This window comes from Cebus imitator, unplaced genomic scaffold, assembly GCF_001604975.1.
Source record: "Cebus imitator isolate Cc_AM_T3 unplaced genomic scaffold, Cebus_imitator-1.0 Scaffold221, whole genome shotgun sequence".
NCBI classification, from domain to species: Eukaryota; Metazoa; Chordata; class Mammalia; order Primates; family Cebidae; genus Cebus; species Cebus imitator.
The window spans coordinates 1,299,602-1,313,013 of record NW_016107536.1 but is presented as its reverse complement, the minus strand read 5'-3'; the positions used below and the strand labels follow the sequence as shown (position 1 = coordinate 1,313,013).

Here is a 13,412-nt window from a genome sequence, read left to right as displayed (position 1 = left end):
ACTGCACCATCTTGGCTCACTGCAATCCCCGCTTCCTGGGTTCAAGCAATTCTCCTGCCTCAGCCTCCCGAGTAGCTGAGATTACAGGCACACACCACTATTCCTGGCTCATTTTTTTTATCTTTAGTAGAGACGGGGTTTCCCCATATTGGCCAGGCTGGTTTAAAACTCCTGACCTCAGGTGATCCGCCTGCCTCGGCCTCCCAAAGTGCTGGGATTACAGGCATGAGCCACTGTGCCTGGCCCTTAGCAGCTTCTTGAACTAAGAGTTTCTGATTGGATCATTGAAAGGGGATAATTATAGTCAGACTCTTTGAATATAGCATGCCTTATATTGTGTACAGATAATACACACTTAGCCAAGCCAACTGACTGTGTGCTGTGGATCAGAACGGCTTTTAATTCAGTTCAGCGACTATTGATTAGTTTCAGATCTCGAGGGAAAAGGGGAGAGGGTGTTGGAGAGCTCAGGTGACAAAAGAATGGCTGGACAAAGCTTACATGTTCTCTTGTCTATCCATAAGCCACGCAAGTCCTGCTTATGTTACGAAGAGAGGTGAGGACTGCCTAGCTGTTTAGTTTGCATTAAACAAAGAATGAAAAGAGTCTTTATTAAAATGTTGGACTTGGCACTCAGCATGTCTAGCTAAGCTAAACTCCGGTTGTTGGATTTTGAAGAAATCATGACTGGTTCCTTCCAAACACGTTTGAGGGCCCACTATGTGTCTGGCTATAGTGGATCCTCAAACATGGTTGGAAGGAACCAGTAATAAATTCTTACTGTGTGGGTAATACAAAAATGAATAAGGCAGAGTTTTGCCCTTACGGAATTCACAGTCCAATTGAGAGGCAAAAGCATGTGGAAAAGTAAATACTAGCACAAGACAGTCAGTATAAGCCAGTAACCCAGTGAGTCACCAGCGCGCCAGTACCGGAGGAATTAAGAGGAAATCAAACCTGTGGGGGTGATATTTGGGGGCAGGAGAGGGGGCTTCACGGAGATGCTGGTGCCGCCTCTCCTCCTCTAGATTAGGGACCTCATGACAGCAAGGACCATGCCTGTCTGTCCTTTCAAGGTCTCACACAGTACTTGGGACATGGTAGCACTGGGCAAATATTTTTGAATGGATGAATAACATTTTCCCTGATGATTGGCAGGAGTGTGATAGGTAGAAAGAAGGGCAGGGTGTGGGGTGGGCCTAAGGCAGGCAGGCAGGCAGGCCACCAGGAAGATCTTGAATGCTCTGTTGTCAAAGAGGCTGAATGGATGGGAGAAGAAACCAGAGGTGAGGAGACAGTGGGCCTAGGTGAGATGATGAAATTGTCGCACCGTTCTTATGCTCCCACGCATTCTCCTTGCACAGCTGACTGGGAAGTGGGAGAGGCAAGGGCAAGCTGACAGAAGGGCAGAGAAGGTCTTGCTAGGGCTGAATGGCCGCATGGGTGAGGAAGAGAGAGGGTAACAGAGGTCTGCAAAGCTGGAGGCAGGAGCATCCCTCAAGGCTCAGTGAAAAGAGGAAGAGTGGAAGCCATCTTGGATGTGTTTGGGTGGAGGTGCTGAGGACGGTGTCAGGCACGCAGCTGGGATGTGGGTCTGTATCTGGGAGGCCGCTGTTTTGTTTGGTTTTTTAGAGAGAAATTCTTGCCCTCTCACTTAGGCTAGAGTCCAGTGGCACAATTCTAGTTCACTGCAGCCTCAAACTCCTAGGCTAAAGTGATCCTCCCACCCTGGCCTCCTGGGAGGTAGGACTATGGGCATGTGCCACCCTGCCCAGCTAATTTTTTAATTTTTTTCTTTTGAAGAAATGAGGTTTCATTCTGTCGCCTGTGTTGGTCTTGTACTCCTGGGCTCAAGCCATTCTCCTGCCTCAGCTTCTCAAAGCATGAGGATATTACAGGTGTGAGCCACCACACCCAGCCTGTTTTATTTATTTCATTATTTATTTGATTGTTTGTTTATTTATTTTTTGAGATGGAGCCTCTGTCTGTCGCCCAGGCTGGAATACAGTGGTGTGACCTTGGCTCACTGCAAACTCCGCCTCCTGGGTTTAAGGGATTCTGCTGCCCCAGCCTCCTGAGTAGCTGGGATTACAGGTGCCCACCACCACACCTGGCTAATTTTTTTTTGTATTTTTACTAGAGATGGGGTTTCACCATGTTGGTCAGGCTGGTCTCAAACTCCTGACCTCAAATGATTTGCCTGCCTCAGCCTCGCCAAGTGCCGGGACTATAGGTATAAGCCACCATGCCCAGCCTATTTATTTATTTATTTATTTAGAGACAGAGTCTTGCTCTGTTGCCCAGTCTGGTGTGGAGTGGCACCATCTCGGCTTACCGCAACCTCTATCTCCCGGATTCAAGCAGTTCTCCTGCCTCAACCTCTTGAGTAGCTGGGATTACAGGTGTGCACCACGACGCCCGGCTATTTTTTGTATTTTTGTTTTTTAGTAGAGATGGGTTCTCACCAACTTGGCCTGGCTGTTCTTGAAATCCTGATCTCAAGTGATCCGCCCACCTTAGCCTCCCAAAGTGCTGGGATTAGAGGCGTGAGCCACCGCGTCCGGCCTGGGTTGGTTGGTTGGTTGGTTGGTTGGTTTTGAGACAGAGTCTCGCTCTGTTGCCCAGGCTGGAGTGCAGTGGTGCGATCTCAGCTCCTTGTAACCTCCACCTTCTAGGTTCAAGCAATTCTCCTACCTCAGTCTCCCAAGTAGCTGGAATTACAGGAATGTGCCACCATGCCCGGCTAATTTTTTTGTATTTTTAGTAGAGATGGGGTTTCACCGTATTGGCCAGGCTAGTCTGGAACTCCTGACATGGTGATCCGTCCGCCTCAGCCTCCCCAAGTGCTGGGATTAGAGGTGTGAGGCACCATGTCCAGCCCTGTTTGGGTTTTAAAAAGTAGGAAAGCTGCAGGCTCTGAGAGGAATATGCAGGAACTTGCTGGTGATCGTGGGAGGCTGCGTGCGAGGTGAGCAGAGGCTGGCTAGAGTGGACAGTCAGACACTCTCACTGAGATGTTGGCGTGATGTTATGTCTTCCCAACATGGTCCTCTCACCCCCAGGGTGACCTCTCAGCCCAGAAAGCCTTGGCTGATACTAAATTATGACTTCTAGAACAGCGGGAAGGAGAAGGACCACTGAGCTAAGACCTGGCCTTGCCAACGTGCCTGGTGCTGAGAGTTTAGAGCGACTGTGACGTGGATTCATGTAGGCTGGCTGGCTTGCTTTGCTTCTCATTGTACCTTTCTCTGATGCAACTTCCAGCTAGACTTTCAAAATGGGTGATTTTTCCTCATTGGCGACAGCCCCAGACTATCGCATTCTGGAATTTACAAGTCATGGACAGATGCTGCAAATGTTAAATGTCATTCAGGCATAAACCTGAGAGTCAGAGAGCCCAGAGCTCCCTTCCTCTCTGGCTGAAGTCACAAGTCCCTTGCCTGGCTGTGCCTTAGTTTTCACTTCTGGGAGCGGGTGCAAATCACTCCCAGAGCCTCAGGCCCTGCTGGAGGATGTAATGAGCTCTGAGGATCACACATCCCGGGGTTTCCGTGTCTCCCTTGGAGGGAAGCTTTTTGGAGGCCTGGGTGCACTGTTGTCTCTGGCAAGAGGGACAGCCTCAGGTTTTAGTTTGAATTTTAATATGTGCAAGGTACTTGACCAGCTTCTGGGATTTGGGGCTGAATTTTAAACTCGCAAGCCTAGAGAGCCTTTCATTTAAAAAAGAAAAAAAAAATGTGTGTATATTTTAATATTTCAAACTTTCTCTTAACTTTTGGGGCTGAACTCCTGGGGAAAATATATCGTAATACTTGTGGTTATGGAAGGGATTCCACAGCAGTGAAGTTAAGAGAGAGGTGATAGGTGATGTGTGTGTGCGTGTTTTCTAAGAGGTCTCACTAAGCCTCTGTGAGCTGTTTAGCCTGCGTGAGCACCAAATGTGTGCCCCAAAGGGTTTCCCTGCCTCTTCCCGCTGGCCTAAAGGCAAGAACGCCCAGAGCCTAGCTCTCCCCTCACGTACACACTCCGGTCTGACTCACTGCTCCTCGTCGTAGGATGCTGGGCTTCCACTGTGCACAGCACCAGCACCCTTCAGGTGGCTGAAGGGGACATGCAGAATTCTGAGCCCCAGGCCCTGCCCTGGGTGAGTCACCCTCAGTACTGGGCAATGGATCGGACACAGGCATGAGATGAGGACTGCTCAGAGACCAGTGGTCATTATGAGCCTGGAGCTCAGATTTGGAGCCAGAACTCGATTTGCATACTTGTTTACCTATTTATTGGCTGTGTAAACTTGGATAACTTGCAGAAGCTTGCCAAGATTTCTCATGTTTTCACCTCTAAATGGGTGGACCAGGAGCCATCTTGAAAGCTGCCATGGGAATTGAATAATGGAGTGGATGTAAAGTTTTCTATATAGAACCTAGCCTGCAGTTGGCCAGGCGCAGTGGCTCATGCCTGTAATTCCAGCACTTTGGGAGGCCAAGGTGGGTGGATCACGAGGTCAGGTGTTCGAGACCAGCCTGGCCAACATGGTGAAACCCTGTCTGTACTAAAAATACAAAAAATTAGCCAGTCATAGTGGTGCATGCTTGTAATACCGGCTAATCAGGAGGCTGCGGCAGGAGAATCGCTTGAACCTGGGAGGCGAAGGTTGCAGTGAGCTGAGATCCTGCCACTGCACTCCAGCCTGGGTGACAGAGCAAGACTCCCTCTCCAAAAAATAAATAAATAAAAATCGAAAAGAACCAAGCCTGCGGCAAATTGGTGTTTGATAAATGATGACCATAGCTGTCATTATTAACAGCTGAGACAGGGCGCTATGGTTGCAGTGTAAGGGGGAGGCTTTGGTTCTTTGGAGGGAGACGAGGAGAAGACGTTCCAGTTGAAGGAATGAGTGAAACGTGTCGTGACTGCTTTCCTAAGGCCTTGCAAGGAACAAGATCCTTGCAGAATTTCCTCCAGCATAAGACACACAAACAAATGCACACTCTGTACATACAGAGACCCATGTAACATAGACATTCATACAGAGAGGGTACACAGAGAAACACATGACACACAGGCATACACACGCAACCCTGTCATGCATACGTCATCGTGCACACGGACATGGAGACACACAGTCCCAGAGACACACACACAGAGACTCACATGACACATGGACACACTGGCACTCACACACCATCACGCATATATCACCATGCACATTTTCTACCACCATGCACACACACAGACCATGAAGCACACACCACCATGCGCACACACACACAGATGCATAAACACGTATGCAGTGAGTCGGTGGAAGAATGAGGATGACGAGACCTGCTGCTAGCCCTTTCTCTTTCCAGGCTGCATTGCCTCCACGGTGGAGCCCCGGGGCTCTCCCCATCAGCCATATTTAGCAGAGGAACCTGCCCGGTATCATCGCAGGAATGAGCGCAAGCTCCCTTGGTGTTTGGGTTGGTGTGTGCTGGCCTCAGGCCCACGTAGCTTTTTCCAGTGGGGTCTGCTGAACTCCTCCAGCCGGGCCTTCTTCCTCCTCCTGTGGCGGCCAGGTGCTGGGGGTCACACCTTCCCTGCTGCGAGCCTGCACTGCTGCCCACTGCAGGGGAAAGGATCTGTGAACCGAAGGTCAGCCCGGGCTGCCTGCCCCGTGAATCGCAGGCGTCACTTTCCTTCTGGGCATGACAGTTACACACTGGAATTCCAGCCCAGTCTCCCGAGGTGGGAAGAGACAGAAGGCGGCCGGCTTGTGGGCTGGGTTAGACCTCAGGCTCTTTCTTGGCTCACCCGTGTCCACGTGTCTTGGTGGCACGGGTCCTGCGGCCTGAATGAGGGCTGTAAAGGATCCAGGATCCAGGCTGGGGTATAATCCTGCCACTGGCAGCATTCCTTCCGCTCTGGTGGAAAGGAAACGGAGCCAAGTGCCATCACTCCAGGCCCACATACTTTCCACCGCCCTGCAGGACCTGGAGCGGGGCCTGGCTGTGCCCGTGGCGAGGAGACATGAATCCCCAGGTACCCAAAGAATGGTTCTGTTCAACCTCGTGGTTCATTTGCATCTCGGCTGGACAGGGCTGGGGCAGTTGGGGCACTGGGTTCCTTCTGCCTTCCAGCCCCACTCGGACCGGCCGTATGTCCTGCTCTTTGGCCCACTCACAGTGCATGTGTGTCTTCCATTGCACCTCAGGGCAGTCCCGGCATGGGGACTGGAATCAGCTGGTATTCTCGTCTTTAAGATGGGGATGGCAGTAGCCATCAACCACTTCATTACAGCGTGCGAGGGTTAGGTAGGAGAACGCCAGGAAAGCACCTCACACAGGGCTGGGCACCTGTTGCCTGCTCTGTGATGGCTGTTGCTGTTACGCACTACAATTCATGGTGTCTGCCTATCCATGTGAAGCTGGGGACTGACGGGGCTGGAGGCATAGGTGGAATCAGTTCTGAATGCCTGAGAACATCTCACTCAATATGAGGGTATTACATAGACAAATAGGAGTTAGTCAAGGGACAAGGTTAGATCTGTGTTTTAGAAGGAGCCGGCTGCAGTGGCTCATACCTGTAACTCCAGCACTTTGGGAGGCTGAGGTGGGGGGATCCCTTGAGGCCAGGAGTTCGAGACCAGCTTAGGCAACATATACCTCATCTCTGAGATATATTTTAAAATTAGCTGGGCATGGTGGTGTACACCTGTACTCCCAGCTACTTGGGAGACTGAAGTGGGAGGATTGCTTGAGCCCAGGATATGAGACTGCAGTGAGCCATGATCACACCCCTGCACTGCAGCCTAGGCAAGAGAGGGAGACCCTGCCTCAAATAATTATTATTACTAATTAATTAAAAGAATAAAGAGCTCTGTGGTTGCTGGCCCTCAGTCAGGGACTGTAGCAAGAGGTGGTGATGGCTGGCCAGGTGATTCAGGAGGGAGCTTCCATAGTATTTGGAGCCTGCTATGGCGGGTCTTGGAAAGGCATTGGTCAGTGCCACTGTAACTCCAGGGACCTCTGCTCCTCCCATCCCGCTTGGCCTCTCGAGGCTCCCTCTCCTGCCAGATCCCCAGGACCCAGGTGTAGGTGGTACGCAGGTGTTCCAGCTCCATGTCAAGGGAGGAGGAATGCCCACGAGGCAGGGAGACAGGAGCCTTCCTCCCGCCTGTGCCCCTCCAGCCTTCCTTCACCTCCTCCCAAAGGGCCTTGCCAATGAATCTCTCTAACCCCGACCCCAGCCCCTGTCCTTCACTCCACAGATAGATGGGGTGGGTGTGGGAAGGGGACCCTCCAACGGACTGAAGGCGTTTGCAGTCTCTCCTTTCCTTGCTGTGGCCAAAGAGTTGTCCCCAACCCTACCTCCCTGATCCCTACCAGGCAGGTGTGGGTCTCTGCACACAGGATGCTCAATGCCAGAATCTCTGCTTCCTTTCTCTCTAAGCCCTGCCTCTTCTCTCAGGCCTCTCTAAGAATTTTTGAACAGAGGAATGCCCACCCCTGGTGTATGAGGGAGTCTGCAGGGTGGCATCACCAGCTTCAGGACATCTGGGGCTCCTCTATCTGAAACTCAACTTTTACTGAAAGATTAATCAAGGAGGACACACAGAGACACACTCACAGGCACATACGTGCTTTGGAGTGAAATGTGAAATCCACATTCAAAGAACCCTTTGTCTCCCATGCATTTATTTCGAGGCCTGTGCAGGAAGAGGCTGCTGCCCTGTGCTCTCCAAGATCTTAGGTTCGGATGTGGGAGAAGCCTATGGGTCTCTGAGTCTTCTCTGACTGCTCCAGGTCACCCCACTCCCTGTTGGGTCCTTGCAGCCTCCCTACCACCCATGCACAGCGCTCTCTAACTGCAGCTTGGGCCGTGTGCTCCTCGGGGGTGCCTGGATCTCACTGCAGGGCCCAAGGGCACAGGCAGGCCAGTGGCAGGCCCGGCCTGTAGTCACTAAAGAAGGACTGAATGCCTGATGTCTCTGCAGCGAGGCCAGAAGGGTAACCCTCTCCTTCCACTCCTCCTTCTTCCCAGAACCTGAATATCCAGGTGGAGGACATTCGGATCCGAGCCATCCTCTCGGCCTACCGCAAGCGCACCCCAGTGATGGAGGGCTACGTGGAGGTGAAGGAGGGCAAGACCTGGAAGCAGATCTGTGACAAGCACTGGACGGCCAAGAACTCCCGCGTGGTCTGCGGCATGTTTGGCTTCCCTGGGGAGAGGACGTACAACACCAAAGTGTACAAGTAAGAGGACTGCACGGAAGGGGTGGCTTTGAGGGTACCTGCCCCACCTACCTGGTTAAAGGAGTCTGCCCTGGCGGTGGCCTTTCCTTGGCCAGGCACAGCCAGGCAAGCGGGTGTCCTTGCAGGCAGCCTGCATAGAGCCCTCTGCTGGGCCAGGTGTCAAGTTCAAGGGTGCCCTGTGGCATGTTAACCCTTGAGGAACTCACAGGTCTACAGGAGATACACCCTAATCCCCAGAGTAGCCTGAGGGATGGCATACTGCAGAAGTGAGGTGCAGGGTACCCCCAACCCAGAGAACCCCGGCTTGGGGTGCTGCTAGCCCACTCAGGGACTGCATGAGCTAAGCTAGGGCAATACCCTGGCCAGGCCCGGCAGAGACAACACCAACTTAAGAAGAAATGTTTACTTGCCCTCCGCAAATGGTGATTCTGTGAAATCTGGAAATTGCAGCAGGTCATTGAGAAACTGACCAATGCCATTCACTTCATCCAATCCCAGTTAAATCCACTATATCTGTTATGGTTGCTAAAGTTCCTATTTCCCAGTGGGGGAAAGAAGTAGGCAGGGACAGAACCTGGAGTCATTTGACTTAAGGGTTGGCAGTGGAAGGATTTCAGCACCCCAACAAGCTGGCATTTACTTGGGGTATACTTGGTGGATCACGGGGTCTTCTTCCCTCTTTTTTTTGAGACAGAGTTTCACTCATGTTACCCAGGCTGGAGTGCAATGGCGCGATCTCAGCTCACCGCAACCTCCGCCTCCTGGGTTCAGGCAATTCTCCTGCCTCGGCCTCCTGAGTAGCTGGGATTACAGGCACGCGCCACCATGCCCAGCTAATTTTTTGTATTTTTAGTAGAGACGGGGTTTCACCGTGTTGACCAGGATGGTCTCGATCTCTTGACCTCGTGATCCACCCGCCTCGGCCTCCCAAAGTGCTGGGATTACAGGCTTGAGCCACCGCGCCCGGCCTCTTCCCTCTTTTTTTGAGACAGATTCTCGCTCTGTCACCCAGGCTGGAGTGCAGTGGTGCGATCTCGGCTCACTGCAACCTCTGCCTCCCGGGGTCGAGTGATTCTCTTGCCTCAGCCTCCTAAGTAGCTGGGATCATAGGCACACGCCACCACGCCCGGCTAATGTTTATATTTTTAGTAGAGACAGGGTTTTAGTGTGTTGGTCAGGCTGGTCACAAACTCCTGACCTCTTGATCTGCCTGCCTTGACCTCCCAAAGTGCTGGGATTACAGGCGTGAGCCACTGCTCCCAGCCTCCCCCCTCTTAATAATCATAGGAATATTAGCTTCTCTTTACTAAGGGCTTACCACGTGCCAGGCACTATTCTCAGTCATTTAATTCTCACAACGCCACTGGGAAATAAGGGTCTGTTTAAGAGTTGAGGAAACTGGAGAAATATGATAGAACCAGGAAGGGGCAGATCCCAGCCTCATGCACAGCCTGGCCTCTGGAGGTCCCCTGTATCCAGCTATAGGGTCCACAGTCGTGGAGAGTGCAGACTCACAGCACTGTCTTTTTCCTTCCAAATCAGAGGAGGAGAAGACGTGGCTTCCAGGAGACCTAGCTTGAAGCCCCAGCTCTACCCGCCAGCTCCCTGGGGTGCTGGGCAGACCGCATATCCCTCCCTGACCCTGGCCCAGCCTGGCCTGGATGGGGTGGGCCGTACTTTGGTCCCAGCCCCCAGACACCCATGTGGGTGAATGAGTATGGCCACAGAGCTGCCCAGTGGGGTGAGCACACAACACCCTAGGGTCACCTCGATGGTGATTCTAGCCCCCAGACATGGCCCAGACCTTCCTTCCTGTTGGTACCAGGAGTCACCGTCCTCGGAATACTTCGGGGAACTCCGACCCGACTCCTTCCCTGGTGACACCTTCTCAGCTTTTCTTACCAGCTGGAGCCAAGCAAAGCAAGCCCCTTCCCTGGCAGGCTTCCTACCTGGCTGGCCCTGCCCGCGCCCCCAGCCTGGCTGCAGTTCTGAGCTGCACAGCACACGCCTTGCCCAGATGGCGTTTGGAAGCCATCTCCCAACCCTGGCCAGTCCAGAGTCCTCGGCTTTTGAGGAGTTGATCTCAGGCCAGTCTCAGCAGCTGGGCCCTGGGTAATCCTGTCACGTGCTGCATTGGAACCCCCTCTCCACCCCTCCCACCCTGGCGTCTGTGGCTTTGCCTTTTCAAGTAGGGCGAGGATAAGGCTTCCAAGGCTGAGAGCAATCCAAGAAGGGGGTGGTGGGTGGTGCTGTCTGCAGGATGAGAGATGAAGAACAGGAGCTGCTGGAAACTAACCCCTCTTGCAGCCTTCTAGCTTGTGGGGGGCAGCCTTCCTAGCAGAGGAGTGTGAGGGAAAGCATGACCTTCTTGCTTGTCCCTGTCATTTTATGTTCATATCTGGGACTCAGTGACAGTTAAGCCCACGTGTGCCCAAAAGAGAAAGGTGCTGTGAAGAGTTTCTGTGCCTCGGTGGGCTCTCGGCCGGCAAAGGGCTAGGACTCCTAGGGCATGGTAAGGCTCAGAGACCACTGGCCCAAGCCCTGGGTCTGCATGGAAGAGGCCTGAAGGGCAGTGGACTCAAAGTGTCACAGCCCACACCCGGCAGAGCCTGCAGGACAGCTGGGTTGGCACCAGGGAGAGCTCCCCACAGTATCCTCCACCTGCCACAGAGGCAGGGTCAGCATTTCTGTTCACTAACTGTGGGCCATACTTTGGTCCACGTAGCATAAGACCCAGAACATCAAAGTAGGGGCTTATGGGGTTTTAGCTTAAGTCCATCTCAGACCCATCCTGTCCTATTTCCCCACGTCCAGAAAGCATCATGGAAAAAGATGTACTCAGCAGCTGGCAGAATCCCACGACATCTGCCTTCATCCTTGGCTGGGGGAGAGCTGGTGGGTAGGACTCTTGGTTCAGTCAGCCCAGCTCCGTGTTCTTCCTGCAGCCCAGCTTTTGGCCTAGCTGCCTCTTTCACAGCAGGCTTCCTGCTCCGCTCCGCTGCACCCAGGCTGCCTCACTCACTCCAGTCACCCCTCCAATCTCCAGGCCTGGAGCCGGGTAGGCTGTCTGCCACCCTCCCAGGGCCTCCGTCTGCAGCTCAGAGGCCAGTTCCCAGTGAAATACTGGGAAGGAGGAGGGGAGGGCTGCCTCAGGGAGGCCTGGATGTGCTGGAGCATCTGCAGCACATTCCTGGGGGCTGATGTCAGAGATCCGGACTGCTGGGGACAGTTCTGTTTGCTGTGGGCTCTGCGCTCTCCATTGAGCACGCAGGACATCTGTTCCTGGAGAGGGTGGTGCTCACTGTCGGCTGGACGCAGAAGGGTTTTCGTGAGCTGAGGCAGGCGGTGGGGTCTGACCAATCCTCAAGCAGCTGGTGTCCCCCCCAACCCCCCCGCTCCATGTCTTCTCCCGCCCCTTGTAGGGGCATCATGGAATATGGTGTAGGCGTCCAAGTGCAGGGGCCTTGCAGGAAGTGTGGAGGGGGCAGTGGTTCCTGGGAGTATTAATAGCTCTCCTGAGCCGTTCTCTGCTCTGGCTGCCACTGTGGTGAGCATGCACCCTGAATTTACCAGGATAACCCTCGTAGCAAGATTCTGTGTCATTGTGTTCACAGGCACACTAGAATTGTAACAAGTCTCAAATTTGGGTTTAAGGAGAGATGGTAACTGTGTCTGTAGGATTTGTCCTTCCTCTGTCTTTACTTCCCATTCACTCTGAGACAAAGGAGGTCCTTCCAGGGCTGCTGGAGCAGCAGGGACGGGACTTCACCTCTGCCCTTTCTCGGGGTCAGCCTGCCCAGCGAGGCCCCTCCACTGGCTCCTTCTGGCACCTCCCTGGGTCCTGGCGCACAGAGACAAGCACGCTGGCCCTGAAAAGCTGGGTCGGCATGAGCAGGCAGGAGGGCCTTCCTGGACCTCCTTTGTTTCAAATCCCACCATCATTTAGGGCCTGATTTAAAGCCTCCTCTTCCGTAAAGTCGTCTCCCACCTCTGCAACTAGGGAAGCCCTCCCTCCTCTCACTCTTCTTTTTTCTTTAACCAATAAAGTTTTCTTTATTTCACAGACTCTTATGTAGCCCTCCCTATGTCTGGGCACTGTTTTTGTGGCAAGTATTTATTCATTTAAACTGTCACAACAGGCTGGGCATGGTGGCTCATGCCTGTAATCCCAGCATTTTGGGAGGCCCAGGCGGGCAGACCACTTGAGGTCAGGAGTTCGAGACCAGCCTGGCCAACATGGTGAAACCCTGCCTCTACTAAAAAATATGAAAAATTAGCTGGGCGTGCTGGTGTGTGCCTGTAATCCCAGCTACTCGGGAGGCTGAGGCAGGAGAGTCGCTTGAACCAAGGAAACAGAGGTTGCCGTGAGCCGAGATCGTGCCAATGCACTCCAGCCTGGGTGACAGTGAGACTCCATCCCAAAAAAAACAAAACAACAATAAATAAATAAATAAACAGTCACAACAATCTAGTGAAGCAGATATTTTATTACTTCTGATTTTTGGACATGAGAAACTGAGGCACATTATCCTTTTTGTTTGCCAATCTATTACTTGTCAGTTGGTTGCTGTTTCAGAAAAAAACTGAATTACCTGCATCCATATTCTGTCTTAAAAAAAAAATGCAAAGGAACACTTTGCACGTGCTAGCAATACAGGCTAAGGGCTTCCCTAGGATATTATACAGAAACACCCTCAACCTCACTGATATTCCTGAGTTTTGTTACCATTATAATTTCTACTGCTAAGCACATTGTACTTTGATTCAGCAGATGTAGTAATTTAAGACTGTTTTCATTGGAAATACAAAGTTAATTTTGTAGATCACGGAGAGAGCTCAGCAGTCAGCTTGTACTGCTCACTGATAAAAATGAAGAAAGAATGACAACAGACCAGGTGCAGTGGCTCACGCCTGTAATCCCAGCACTTTGGGAGGCCAAGGTGGGCGGATCACTTGAGATCAGGGGTTCTAGACCAGCCTGGCCAACAAGGCAAAACCCCATCTCAACTAAAAATACAAAAATTAGCCAGGCGTAATGGCCGGGTGCCTGTAATCCCAGCTACTCGGGAGGCTGAGGCATGAGAATTGCTTGAACCCAGGAGGCGGAGGTTGCAGTGAGCAAAGATCGCACCACTGCACTTTTGACTGGGGGAGAGAGTAAGACTCTCTCCAAAAAAA

At 52.4% G+C, this 13,412-nt stretch overlaps 1 protein-coding gene and 1 long non-coding RNA gene across 2 annotated transcripts in view; one reads left to right on the top strand and one right to left on the bottom strand.

Moving 5' to 3' along the window:
- LOC119474245 overlaps positions 1-8,202 on the bottom strand; it is a 23,002-nt gene extending 14,800 nt beyond the window's left edge. Inside the window, exon 1 of the long non-coding RNA XR_005203535.1 lies at positions 8,077-8,202. This is a non-coding gene — a long non-coding RNA (uncharacterized LOC119474245). The remainder of the gene's footprint in view (positions 1-8,076) is intronic.
- LOXL2 (lysyl oxidase like 2) overlaps positions 1-13,412 on the top strand; it is a 92,960-nt gene that overhangs the window by 42,963 nt on the left and 36,585 nt on the right. Inside the window, exon 4 of the mRNA XM_017549740.2 lies at positions 8,023-8,234. Within this exon, the coding sequence (XP_017405229.1) occupies positions 8,023-8,234 (212 nt within the window). The remainder of the gene's footprint in view (positions 1-8,022; positions 8,235-13,412) is intronic.